The sequence below is a fragment of the Phaethon aethereus genome (assembly GCF_964289735.1).
Source record: "Phaethon aethereus genome assembly, chromosome: 11".
Taxonomy (NCBI): domain Eukaryota; kingdom Metazoa; phylum Chordata; class Aves; order Phaethontiformes; family Phaethontidae; genus Phaethon; species Phaethon aethereus.
In genome coordinates, this window is record NC_138587.1 from 16,305,996 (window position 1) to 16,320,514 (window position 14,519).

General features: G+C 35.9%; 1 protein-coding gene across 1 annotated transcript; it reads right to left on the reverse strand.

The window, feature by feature from the left end:
• Nucleotides 1–861: 861 nt before the first annotated feature.
• IL17RB (interleukin 17 receptor B) lies at nt 862–8,490 on the reverse strand (the record flags this gene model as incomplete). Its single annotated transcript, XM_082004604.1, is given in 13 exon segments — nt 862–1,076; nt 1,174–1,241; nt 1,243–1,314; nt 1,316–1,389; nt 2,457–2,533; nt 3,193–3,277; nt 4,409–4,560; nt 6,156–6,221; nt 6,360–6,419; nt 6,422–6,467; nt 7,081–7,131; nt 7,135–7,208; nt 8,385–8,490. Coding segments are annotated over 13 exon segments (1,146 nt in total).
• Between the last annotated feature and the right edge of the window lie 6,029 nt (nt 8,491–14,519).

The following is a 14,519-nucleotide window of genomic DNA, read 5'->3' on the forward strand; positions in this document are numbered from 1 at the left end:
TACACAGAAGCAATAGCTGAAGAGTGCAGGCTGGGGGTTTAATGCGTTATTCTGATTCCTACCGTAATGTTACCAAGAGATGAAATTGTTATATAAGTGATCATCATGGAAAAAGTGAAATGGAGAACCCAATCTACAGTTGCTGTTGGTATTTTGCTTGTATAATAAATTATATTATTCAGTGGAAAGACTTAAGAATTTGACAGTGGAGTGTTTCTTCTTGCCTGTTCTCATCATCAAAAGCTCCTGTTAGCTTCTCATTATCCATGGTAGTTATCCACTCATTTCCCTATTTAAAAAATCCAATATAATACAGCCAAAAGAACTAGATGATTTTTTATATAGTCAACACCAACCTCAATCCTATGGTACAGGCACATGTGCTTTTTCTCCCAACAAATAATCCTTAGTTGCAGAAGTGCTGTCTGGTGGGTTTTTTTCTTCTGTATTGAAGGGTCCCGCCACCCTCAAATGCATATCTGCAATTACAATCCAGATTAAAACTATTAAAACACTTCTAACAGTATAATAAATATCAAAGATCAATGAATATAGTTTCTACAAAGCACACGAGAAAGAACGGGCTTCCTTTAAATCTGCTTTCATTAAAAGTTCTAAAGAGAAAAGATCTTTCCACCCAAATTATGCTGTAATCTTACCTGAAAGTATTTTACTGCACACTATGATTACATTCTTGATAGCTTTATTTGAGCACAAATTTCTTATAATTAATAACAACTTAGAATGTGTTTTGTTCAGGATTTATTTCAAGTAAGTAAGCTTGTATTAAATCTGGCACAGTAGCTACAGTGCCCTACTGTTTGTTCAGCTATTGATCCTTTTGTCCTCAGTTTTGTGACACTAGAGCTCAATGTCCAGACACCTGTTAATTTCCAACTTCTTGCTATGCACATCATTGCATGAAACGGGAAGGTCTCTGCAGAAGATCTCAATGTCCTTCATAAGACAGTATTTTGGACAGAAGCTCAGAGCACTTGGTAAAGTGTCTTGTGAAGTCACCTCATTGAATGAAACCACCATATATTTTTGTACAGAGAGCTGATTTGTCATGTCACCTCAATATGCTTTCCACATTATTGTGGTTTCTCATGCTTTTAAAAGAAACATCACATGCAGCAGTGGTAGGGTGATTTTCCTCAGTTCAAACCCTACCTGCTGCTGCTTTTTGAGCAGGAAGCCATTGTACAAGACCTTTTTCAGCAATTTTCCTTTTCTCCCACGTCTAAAACAACATCATTCTGGCAGCCTTCACGCAGGAGTTCAGCAAAAGAAAGGACAGCGTGATGAAAACACTTCTGGATATGTAACCAGTACTTGTAACACATAGTTGTAGCTGCACCTGATGGAGGAATCACTTTCTAAATGAATCTGTTTAACAAAAAAGACACCACATGCTGTCTTAAAATGCAGTATTTCTAGAAACAATAAACAAAATTTGAACAGCGTTCTAAATTCGTATAGAGGGATTGACTCTGTCCCTCTTACTTTTTCCTAGAAAAAAATAGATACCTTTGTACAAAAGTATGGAGAGCAAAAATAGTGAACTAAAATTAGAATTTAGAGCTCAGATTCCCATCTTCATGATGAAATAGATCCAACTTAGACAACTTATCTGTACTTCATCTCTCCAAGTATGTTGAAAATAATTTAGCAAAACAGTGTTCAGTAGCTAGAAAAGTTTAACGTCTGCTACACCAAGGGAGCAGCTTTGCTTACAGACTGATGAGAAGAGGGGAGCAGAGGCATGGCCACTTATCTGTAAGTCATTCTGCAACACTAACACTGTGAAAAAAAGTGCTAAACAAATTAAACAGCAAAATACTCACATGTTCCCATGATGTTTGCTAAAGAGGAAAGGGCAAACCAAAAATTGCCCACACACTAAATGATTCCCTGTTTTTACAAGTGTTTAAGAGATTAAATATTTACTCTCCATTTAGGGAAAAAAAAAAAAACAACAGAAGGAAAAAGGCTAGGCCTACATTAACAGTGTGGTAGAATGGCAGAGACTATAGAGCAAAACCATTGCGGCCAAGGAACAGATTTCTGCACTAAGTATTTCAGGGGAGTTACTGCAATTAGTGGTTGGACTATGTTAGATTCATTAGAGCACAGCTTCCAGTTTGATTTCATCCGAGAGAATCAGGGCTGCACTCCTCAACCACCCTGCAATACAAACCAAACTGTAGTGGGGCTGGTGGGGGTGAAGTTCAAAAGCACAATAATGATTTAAACTAAAACATCAACGTAGCCACATCTGCAGTTTCCTCAACAAACTTGAGAGAATTTATATTACAATGATACCTAAAAGGTAGTCTCTTTCATATGATCTTGTCTAAAAGGATGCTTGCAGCAAAACTCAACATGAAGTACAGAAATTAGACTAAAGTTCAAAAAAGTGAGAACTTACAGTGGTCTGTGATGATGCAAGCTACCGCAGCAATAATAGAGCGCAGTAGAGCAGCAAGAAGAAAACATGCAAATCTTCCAGCTGAATTGATTGTGAGGATCTCTAAAAGAGAAAGAACAATCACTTTGAAACAAGTCTTGCACAGATGAAAAAGCTGTTAATGAACTATTGAAATGAGCATTTCCAATGTCTTTACATGGAAGAGAAATTGTGCTACAAGGTAATGCAAAATGGTTAATAATCACATTGAGAACTGCACAGCTGTTAACCAAGTTACTTAATTTTCTTCCCTACTTGCAAGGAAACAAGACATATCATTCTTAATCTGCTCCCTGCAAGCTCATCCCATGATTCTAGAACATACTTCCTCCTGCCCCCTGATGTCCCATCAGTTATTCTCCTCTTTTCCCTTTTGTTTAGAGTTTTACCATGAGCAACAGTTACAAAATAACTAATTCTTGAACTGCAGCATTACTGTATTAAGCATAAAACGTCACCTTTTAAGAGGAGGAAGATGAAAGGCAAAATTTGCCAAGGCCAGTATACATAAAGTCATCTAAAACCAAAAGGTATCTGCTTTATAACAGGATTTTGACATTCAAATATCTGTATATCAAAACATTTATTTTCCCAGATTTTTGCAAACATATAGGGGAAAATCTGCTGAATATACATGATACATAAATCAACAGAAAACACTGAGCAGTTTCTGTTTAGCTTGCATTGAATATTGACTCAAGAATGATAAGTATTCAACTAACCACTGGCTTTCATCTGCACGCAGTTTGTTAGGTTTTCTGTAGGCCTTGGGGAGTCATACCCACACTTAGCAAAGTAAGGAATTATCTGGGGGAAAAGAAGTAGAATAAGTCTAATACACAGTTAAATGGGATTTCTGCACAGATTAATTTCTTTCATGTATTTCATTCTGTACTAAGGTTTCAGCTCCTGCAGGAGTACTGTGTTTCCTAAAACTGTTACCAGGTTTTCTTGAAAGATAGTTTCCTTACAAGTGATGCAAATAACAGAAATTAAGAGGGATTAATGAGATAAGTAAAAAAATCTAAGAAAATCCAGTGTAAACATACCAGTTATGTTTGCTTTAAGCTTTATAGCACAGGGACACTCTACAGAACAATAGAGACTTACATTAGCTCCATGAGAAGAGGCTTAACATCTACCAATGTGTAAGTAAAAAAAAATTCAGTAAGAAAAAATTTGTTATATACAGTGCTTGTGCCTTGTTTGTTAGTCAGAAATCATAAAACTCTTCACATTAATTATATAAAAGCAAATATTCTTTTCACTGAAAATAAATTAAAAAAAGTTACCTCTATAAAAATGTCAGGGCTCTCATCAGTCCCTGGTATCCTCACAGAAATTCTAGTTTCATTTATCTTAATAATTAAATGAAATCCTGAAGAAGTGGGGGGGGGGGGGGAAAGTCAAACATTTTTCACAAAAGGAGTCATTACTAAATTAAATCATATTTAATATTTAATCGCATTTCAAATAGCATTTAATAGGCTGGAAAACTTATATATTCTTAACATCAGAATTATAGATAGTGCATATATTTATCTTTAAACTTACTAGTCTAATATAACAAAACAGTGTGAATATCTTAGTAGGAATTACAAGCAAGGTGCGTTTCATGTTAGTGAAGCTTAATTAACTAGTTACTATGTATTTTCTTATGTTTTCATGTTCATTGATTAATCTCATTCTGAACAAAATAGTATTGTTTAAAAACATTCTTAAAGAGTGTAATCTCAAAAACTAAAATAACATATTGTAACAGTGGAGCAGAACTCTTCTGAAAGCAACCACAGTTCTTTTAGACCATGTCCTCAGTGTGTGCTGGCCAGCTCTGCTCATTTGACTTCCGTGGAAGCATACACTTCCCGCTGTGCTAACACAGAAAGACAACTTAGAGAACTGTGCCCTTCAATTTATTGTGATTTAACAGAAAATAACCTTTGCTTCCACATTTTTTTCAAGAAGTACTTCATACTTTTGATGCTTATAAAGCAGTATTAAATATTCAAGCCCAAGACTGCTGATTGTAAAATTGACTTCTAATTCTGTCTCTATTTTACAAACAGCTATATCTGGATTCCACAAACTTCCTGAGGGTTGAAAAGATTTTAGTTTAAAATTATTAATAACTATGTAAGTGATGAAATGGATTTCTGCTGTAACTGTTCTTGTCATAGGCACCATACACCCTGCAGATGGCACCTTATGACCTAACAGAGTGTTTGTGCTTTTGAAGGAGTAAGTCAGAAGTGTTAGTTACAACAGGGACCCTGAAGTTGTTTGAATTCAGGCACTGTTGCTTGAAAATGTATGTGGTAAAACTATCTAGCCCATTAAACCTCCAACAGATTTAGAAACAGTACTACTTAGTATTAATGACACATCTGCATGCTCAAACCTGCAAGGAATTTGTTTAGTCTACTAAAGGTGCTTTTGTTCATGTCACAGTGCACCAACCAGTAACTAGACTAAATTCATCATCTCAGAGAAACCAAGAAAACTTCTCAATCCCATATTCACGGATTAAAATATGGCATTATCATCTAAATTAACCTGTACAGAATTCTCAAAATTCCCATTTTAAGGCCATGAGTATGATGTAGGGAAAGATTCAGAAGTAGGTCATAGACCCTATTCAATATTCAGGCAAATATGATAACATGAAACACTTTTGAAGAGTAATTTTTCCCCCTTCAGTATAATGTCTATATGTGTACATAGCACTTACCCATTTCAATGCAACTTTTGCTGTATTTCAATACATTATCTTGACAGCCTCTATATTTAAATAGATATGTAAAATTTTAGCAAATGCATTATCTGTGTGCATTTTCACTAGTCTATTAGGATTCATTTATGCATATTTTAAGTACAATATATTTTAGAAAGAACAATTCAAAATAGGTAATAGCCTTTTTAGCTCCTGCTAAACAGTGCTTTTGTCTTATCTATCACCACCTCCTCAAACACACACACTCACACAAAACACACTGCACTGACATAATCTTCATAGACCGCTGCCTAAAATGTGATAGAGATGAGTAGGAATCAAGAAAAAAATCCCAGTGGTCTTTCTCATGGCCACAAAATCTTGTTTACCAGCGATTATCATCTTACTGCAGATTAAAAGAAACCAAAAGAAAAGCACCCCATTATCAGGCTGCTCTGCTTATTATCTATCTCCCAACAATACAAGTCAAAACAAGAAAGTAAGTAAACAGGTATGACCCATTTCAAACTATAGTTAATTCAACCCCATCTAGCTGGGGAACATCCTCTGTGTGGAAGAATACAACATACACAGCAGCAATGCCTTGATCCTGACCCGAGAAGTCATTACTAAGAAGGACACCCGCTCTCATGGTGGACAGGCATCCTGGAGAACAAGCACCAAGCTGGTGAAATCACCAGTTCTACAGTAACTGAGCAAAATGACCAGAACAACATGTTCTTGTTTAAAGCACCTCTAAACCTACAGGCTGCCTTACAATTTTGGAGAAATAATAAACATTAATCAGGAATATTATTAAGAACTACACTGAAAAACTGTATAGCTAAAAGTGTGAATTCTTTTAAAATTGACAGAAATTTTTTTAAATTGAAGAAATATTTTTTCCTTTGAAAAACAAAGTAAATGGCAAACAAACACAGAAACAAAACAAGCATGGGAAAACCAAAACCAAACCAACCACTGCTAAAGAGCTGGCTGCATTTGAGTTCTCAGCTTTGATGACTGTGTGTCTATAGGGTGCTAGACAGATTTCAAAACACATTGAAAATAGAAGCCATTTCTGTCCTTATTAAGAAAGTATGTGCAAATAACATGGATGAAAAAAATAGTAGTATTGTTTAGCAGAGAATGCTTGATAAGTTACCTGGTGTAGTTAGCAAAAGGATTTTGATAGAAAATCCTCTTTTATATTTGCTGGGGGTAGACTGTAAGCATGAAATATTTTGTTTCTGGTTCTACAGGGAATCCAGTATAATGGAATTGCCACTAAAATAAAAATGAAGAAAAGCTCACTTCAAGGACTTAATACAAAGATAGATATATACAATCCTAATAGGACCAGGTTTAACAGAAGAGAATTTCTATAGATTAGTAACTGCTAACAGTTACTTTAAAAGTGCACTTTTTAGGAAAAGAGAATGCCATACTCAGAGACAGGAACAAGATATCAAAGGTCAATTATTATGTATATGCACACCTATAGCCTGCAGCCAATATGAAGTAATTACAACTTTAGCCACAGCGAAGGAGCGTTGTCCTCTATCTCTGTCACAGATCATGTATTTCTGGCTTGTGTTACCCCAGCTCTAAGCATCCATCTGAGAACAGAAGAAGAGATGACGTTATGTAAATGAAACGGGCTAATTTTCCCATAGCTTTGTTCTCAGTCTCCCAAAAAACAGGACTCAAACCCCTCTGTCATTAAACATCTGGGGGAAGTATAAAACGACTATTTTTTCTTTCTTAGGTCCTTTTTTACTAACTTCAACTGAGGGGAAATTTTTACTCCATACTTTTTAAATGTCACTTCCCTATTCCCAACCTTCTTCTTCCCAAACTAAAGCAAGTGAAGAAAACAACTACTTAAAAATATTCTTACTCTTTGATTACAAACTGCAGTCTGTCTTCGAAACTTTTCTGTATAATTGCATCAAATACATTGAAAACATTCAACAATTCCTTTGCTGGTTACACAAATTTTTGTGGCTGTCAGTCCTTTGATGCTGGCTAGAAGTAAAGATGACATTTGCTGATCAATAAAAAATAAAAGTTGTTTCACCTCATAGCATATTAAACATAGAAAGCTTCTGTGACAATCATTTTTCTGAAAACAACAATTTAAGAATTTGCCATGTACTTGATTCTTTGGCCTGTTTATAGAACACGAGAGACTAATACCTTTCTCAATTTGTTTTATCCAGTTCATGCCATGCTCATCACTCTAAAGCAAAAAACATCCATGTTATTAAAGCACAAAACATCTAAGTAATACTTTCTGCTTTTCCACTCTCCACTCAGTCACAGGTGTACTTGCATCATGTCTTTGTACCCGTGTCTGTCCTTGCAGCTCTAATAAAGTGATTTTCAGTCTTTTCATTGCAGACCTAAAAACATCCTACTGAAGGCAGAAAAATCCTATATAAAATATCTTATATTCTAACAAGTGTGGTCCCAGATCTGGGAACCAGAATTCATAATTCTGCTGGGGAAAAGTGGACTCTGAAGGTTCATAGGATAATACAATTTCTCACCCTCTCCATGTCCACAGGCTATAAGCTACCTTTATATCCCCTGGACTCCACAAATAACACCTACCTTCTCTTTTGTCAGAATATCAGTAAGATACTCTCCTCCCTAGATTCCAAACATTTTTTCCCAGCTTGTATTAGCTTTGACATCCATTGCTTTTGTTTCTAACATAAAGAAAGGTTTGATGCCCAAAAGCTTGGATATTTTTTCTCAACGTAGTACTTTTGCCTACAAGCCCTGGCAAAATCCAGGTTCATGGATTTTGTCCATGAAAAAAGTCCATGGTTCCCAATGGCATAGTATCTTGTGTATTTATCACTGCAACAATGTCATTAATAAATCAACATATTTACTGAACATGTATTTGCTCCTTAGAGGGGCTGGCTGCATTCACTGCAACGATGCACTCAAAGCCACAAAGCCAGTTAATAGATTGGTCAACCCAGGAGACAACACCTCTATTGATCTGGAAGCATGTCAGTTTATAGAAACCAATCTCTTCAGAGCAATTACCTGTCTTAAACCTTGAGGGCTAAATTGAAAGGGAGTAGGGTACCTTTTATCTGCTCTTGCCACTCCTCTGTCATTACCCTCTGCAGTTCATTTTCTTATTCTCCTTAAGATTTCCACCAGCCACCACGACAACAAACTTACCACCTGTGCTGAGGCTCCAACTTATATTCATTAAATAGGACTGAAATAATGTTTCAACTTCTTTTTCAACCAATACAGCACTGAGATTATGAAGACATGCTGGCATGATGCCGCACCACTTTCTCAGCTCAGGAGCAGAACCTTGTGAAGAAATATAGCCAAGAATTAAAATAGGCTGATCATAGCTAACATATGCCCATCTGTCCATCAGTCTCTGGATGGCCTGTTTACCGGGGGGAGGAGGGGAGGAAATCACACTTTGAATTTTGAATTGCAGTATCAGTTTATGAATAACAAAGCCATTCTTCTCCCATGCACTCAGAAAAACCTCCCTCTAGAAATCACAGAATGAAGAAGCTGATGTTTACTCCCTTTCTTGTTTAGCTAGATGAAAACTATTTGTCTCAAAATGCAGTGACTGATGAAAATCAAAACAGATATGATATAAGCAGATAGAGTCATAATACTAGCATAAATTTGTAGATTACATGTTTGTGTGATATATTCTGTACCAGTACATACATCTCTTTCATTATATGTAAGGTGAAATTTTTTCTTGTAAAAGAAACTAAGCCATACTTTTTACAAGTATGCAAAATGCATACTTTGCAAAATGCAATAGCCCTGGGATTCAGGAACTAATCCCGTGTCTCTAGCAACACATTAAGTGGAAACAAAATGTCAGAATTCCAGTTCCTTTGGAGTGACCAGAAATTATGCAACAAACATGAAACTCCTCTCCTGTAGAACTGAGCAATACCCTTTATCCTAAGAGTTTGTCAGGGAGGAATTGGGAGGCAACTAGAAATCCATCTGAGGAAGTAAGTTCCTGGGAACACTGAGATGCAGAAGACAAATTTAACTGTTTTATCAGGGAGAGAGCAAGAAAGAGAGGGAAAATTTAAAAAAGGATGGTGCAACACATTTTCTAGGTATGTAAAGAAAGTATGCCACTTTTAGTTTATTTTAGCAATCACAGATTGGAAACTGGATTTTTTTTAAATGTTCTATTCATACGTACCTGATTCTTAAGCCACACAAAATGGACTGTAAGAAAGAAAAGTAGTGTTATTTTTTTAAATGCACAAACTGAGCAGTCATATCTACAAAAAAACAGTATTCTCTCTGATCTTTAGTATTTTCAAAATCCCAGCTTTAAAGAAATAATATAAATTTGAAGCCAGAAATCACACTTTCAGTTTCCTTATGCACATACCAACAGAAAAGAAAAATCTATATCGTTTGATGTTTGGGGTTTTGTTGTTTGGGGGGGATGTTTATGGTGGCATTTTTGCTAAAGGCACAATAACTTAGTTTTCTTTCATAAAGTGACATTAAGTTATTGTTAAATTAATTTCCAGCGAATTCTTGAGCCAGAAGTATATGAGCGTGCTCACAGATAACAAATAAACCAGAGGAGAATAAAGGAACAAGATCACTACAAATAGCACGACAAGCCATAGTCACCACTCAGCAGTCACATAGCTTCTGGATAGCTTTTTTTTTTTTTTTTAAATTGTGCTTAGTGGCTTCCCCACAGAATCTAAAAGAACAAAGGTTGCTCTAGCTTCTTATTCAAACCCTTGAGACTGCAAATAAGGCAGGCATCTTGCAAAATAGACTATTAATTTATTCTATATTTGTGTAGTACTTATCAAAAACACATCTGGACCGTCAGGACAGGTCATAAGAAAGGAAGATTGTAGCAAAACTTTTGGACATTTTATGTATGGAGGGATCTTTTCCGGTAATAGGTAGGAGTTACTGCTTTGGCTCTACACTACCATCCTATTCTTCAGAAAAGAGCTGACATCCTTCTTTTTAAAAGACAGATTATCATGTTTAAAGCACTGATTACTATCAACATTTGAGACTTGTTCGTTTTGGAGTCAAACATTATTGAGTGAGAGGCTATCTTGATAATACCTGTACTGACTTTGAACTCAGCAAGTTTCCTTCTTCACCATAAATCCTTTGGGACAAATGTATTCTTGCTAAGGTGAGTGGCTTCTGCTCACAATAATCTTAAAGGAAAGAAACCTGACTAGTAAAGGTGAGCATAGCAGCTATGGATTCAAGCCATTATCCCATACAGGAATAGAAGTCACCCAACTGTAGTCACCATCTGTAGCCACAGTAGCATCCATTTTCCTTCTAATGCATGAAGAATCAGTTTCTCTTGATGTCTTCAAGTCAGTGTAAGAAACCGTTCATTTGCTTTTGATGCACAATAGACAGGAAAAAGAGGAAGGTGGATGATTACCCCTTCTTATACCTTACCGGTTTAGCTTGTCCACCACCACTACAGCTGCTCAGCACCAAATTCAGCAGGACACAGGTCGTCAGACTCGTCTCCATTGATAAAAATGATACAATCTCTTCAGTCTGGGTAGAATTACTTTTTCTTCCCCAAACCAACTTCACTACGAATCACTCACAGCTTAAGCTGTGTGCCGAGACCTTTAATTATCCTTTTTCTTCCTCACAGGCAATTTATACCTCAGTGCTTCCCCCCACCCACACGCCATCACTCCCGTTAGAAAATTTTCAAAGCTCCACAAGAAAAACCTAATGCATTTAGGCTGAAAGTCAGTAAACGCAGACATAACTAACTTACAATATGGAGACAAGCATACAGGTGACAGCACAACACAGAACCAGATGTCCACTCCCTGATACACTTAACACCGCTATAACTCTCCTTAAACCTTGCTCAACAGGAAATTGGATAGACAAAATGGAGTAACTTAATGAATTGCAGATTAAAAATGGGTACGTGTTATTGCATGCTGTACTCCACTGCTTTCTGCATCAGCACTATTAGCTTTCAGAGAAGGCAGCAAAAGGGTAAAACTTTTTAATCTTAACATTTTTTCCAACCTTAATCTATCCTTGTATTAGGTGAAAATAATAGACTGATCATCAGCCTTACTTCCTCGAAGATCCGATCTTTTACATATATTATTTCCCTCCTTTCACAAATACAGGTGTGGGGTTTTTTTAAACTTTGATGTTTAAGTTAGAATATTTGGGTCTGTGTACCAGGCAGATAGTGCAATGATAAAACCCTAACAGACAAAATTTAATGTCAAGTGGTTGAAAGTCATCTCAGCCTGATTGTTAAAACCTCTGTATTTCCCACTTTTTTTAACAATGACAACAAATTAATGTTTTGCAGTTAATACCTTTATGAGGTATTAAAACCCCTTAAAGATTGTTATTTTCTGGTTCATATTTTTGTTAGATTAACAATGGTTGAAGTCTAAACTCTTCCCTCTCATCCTCCATGAATTCCTTAGTGAATTAGGAAGCTGTAAAGAAAATATTCTCAGTCCTCCTCTGAAGGCATTAGACTTCCTGAATCTTAATCACAGCTTTTACTTCAAGTTTTTTGGTTTGCTCTCCAGGTTTTTGAGCAGAAGACAATACATAACGCAACAAATGCTTCTTTCACCTCACCACTGCTTATACACTTTGCTTCTGCAACAGTCTTTTTGTCAATGACTCTCTAAAGCAAAATCAGGCCATACGTCTTTTCAACTAAAACTGAGCAGAAAGACCATCACATCAAATGCTTATTAGCACCTCCTAAGTGGTTGCTTTACTCATTTTTCATGCACTATTTTTAACATTTCTCTGTTAAGGATTGTTCACCTCACAATGATCAGATATGTTTCTATTAATACAGTTATGGAAACTAAGCACATTTTATACTACTTGCTTTACCACTGACCATAAATAAAGCTTTCCATTAAGGCTTTCTCTTCTAGCCATCAACATTTTGATTCTCACGTTGATGAAATAAATTATATTTAATTAATATAATTTTAACTAACTTTAATTTATATTAAATATAAGCTATTCCAGTGTGAAAAGAGATGTAACAAAAAAATTCACACTTCAACACTGTGACATAAACATTCATATCATTCACATGACAGCCCATTGGTTGAATAAGGCAGAGAAAGACAACTTACACTGTTTAATTTACTTTGATATTGCTTTCAGTTTTACAGCCAAATACTGTGCTAACTCTAAAACCTTTATCTTCCACTACAACAGTGTAATAAAGTATTCTTCAGAATTTTGTAATCTAGCCATTGAAGCAGGAATATTACTGGATTCCTATATAACTAAGAGTGCCACTTGTTCAACTTGCTTATTCAGGATATAAGCATAAGTAAGTTTACTAACACTTTCTAAACATACCTTTCTGCATATAAGTCCCACTCTCTAACAGGACTAAAGTTAGCAGGGCAGCAGCTGGTATTGCTTACAAAAATCACCCATCTCTATTATAATGCATATCTTGATTTGCATGGTGACTGCCAATGACATTTGTTTTTACATGCAGCTATACCTACAACTATTTAGTGAAAATGTGAAACATCAACTTCTGTTCTCAATTGAAACACAAATTCAAGGATGCAAACTTACTCCTAAGAGCAAAAGTTAGTCATAATGCATTTAATGAAGCGCACTAACATGTAATTTTGAGTGTCTCTTTAAAAGGAGATTACATTACAAAATTAAGATAAAAACACTATTATATTTTATGTCTATATGTACTTTTCATCATAAAGGCTTTTAAAGTGCTTTAAAGAAATTTTTAGATACTACAGCCACTTTTAAGGTTTAATAGATGACAAAAACAACTATTAACTGTACTTTGTGAAAGCTATTATTATCCATTTTGTGAGAACAATAGAGAAAAAACGGGATTAACTGGCTTAGAAATAAAAGGATGCTATTTATTTTGAAGTTTACATGGTCACTGCCACAGTATTTGAGGAGTTTACTAAGAACAGCTTAGGGAACATATTCATTAATATTTAAGCCCCAAGTACAAATGAAGAATTGAGGGAGAGACACTGAGCAACGTTCTCGAAAGGAGACTTGCTCAAGATCAAAGACCTCAAATGTACGTAGAAACAAATCCTAAAGCTCAAGTTTTCCCCTGTATCCTGATTTATGCCATTGAGTATTTGGATACCTATGAAAGATCAGTAACAAATAGGTCCATACTGTATATGGTCACCATGCCAAGATTCAAATAATTAAGCACAGAAGCTTAAATTTTGTATGATCAGGTCAACAACACAATACATCAACCACATATAGACATTGCATGTACACACATATGTCCAATATTTATTTTTAGCCCTCATGATTATACTTATTCTGGTTACACAAGGGTATTTTTTGAGCATGTCTCATGGAAATTTATTACCGAATGCCTTATATTTTTCCTCTGCTGTCAGCATGGCTAAAGAAAGATGGGTGCTTTCTTGTTGTATACTTACAGGTAGGATTGACTCAACAAGATGGGAGCCGTGCCCGCATGCTGATTTGGGACATCCAAACATGGCAGTTCTAGAAAATGGACACTGAAAGAAATAATGGACACTCTGTTAAAAAAAATAAAATAAATCAGTGTGCAGCAGGAGACTGCATGACAGGAGATGGGGGATGACAGTACTGGAGAAAAGCAACAGAAAACAACTAAAAAGATTCAGATGATAGTGATGGGACAAAGTGGTAGAAAAGATGAGATGCTTTCTTCCCAAGCCAAGGATAGAAGGGCTGATCCTCTGAGTAGCCAAGGATAAGGCAGCATCACTGATTTGTAAAAATTGACAACAAACCCATGAAATACTGGACACCTGCAGGAGGAGCCCTTGCAATGAAATGGGAAACTCCTCTGTTTTTTCACATTCAAAACTAGCACAAAACTCTGCCTGGGTTCACTCAGTCTGCCCCTGCTTAACTGCTGAAATTACTCCTTCATAAAACTTTTTTAAGCCAACTTATCAACAAAGGACAAGTCATTGGGCATCAGGAAGTAGAAACATAGAAGAGCTGGGGGGAAACTCCTAGAGTCCTAGGCAGACAATTCTTTCATGAGGGAATGGCTCTTTGACCAGGGGATTGTGATAACTATTTCTAATTGCCCTTACCATAATTGCTGGACACTTTTAATTACATGGTTGGTGGACTGTATAATGAAATTAAAATAATTTAAACTTTTAAAGGTTTTTCAACATGACAACTGATTTTTAATACTTAAATATGACTATTGTGCTACACTACACAGAAGTTCACCACAGATTTTTTTTCTTGCTGTCATCAAGGTGC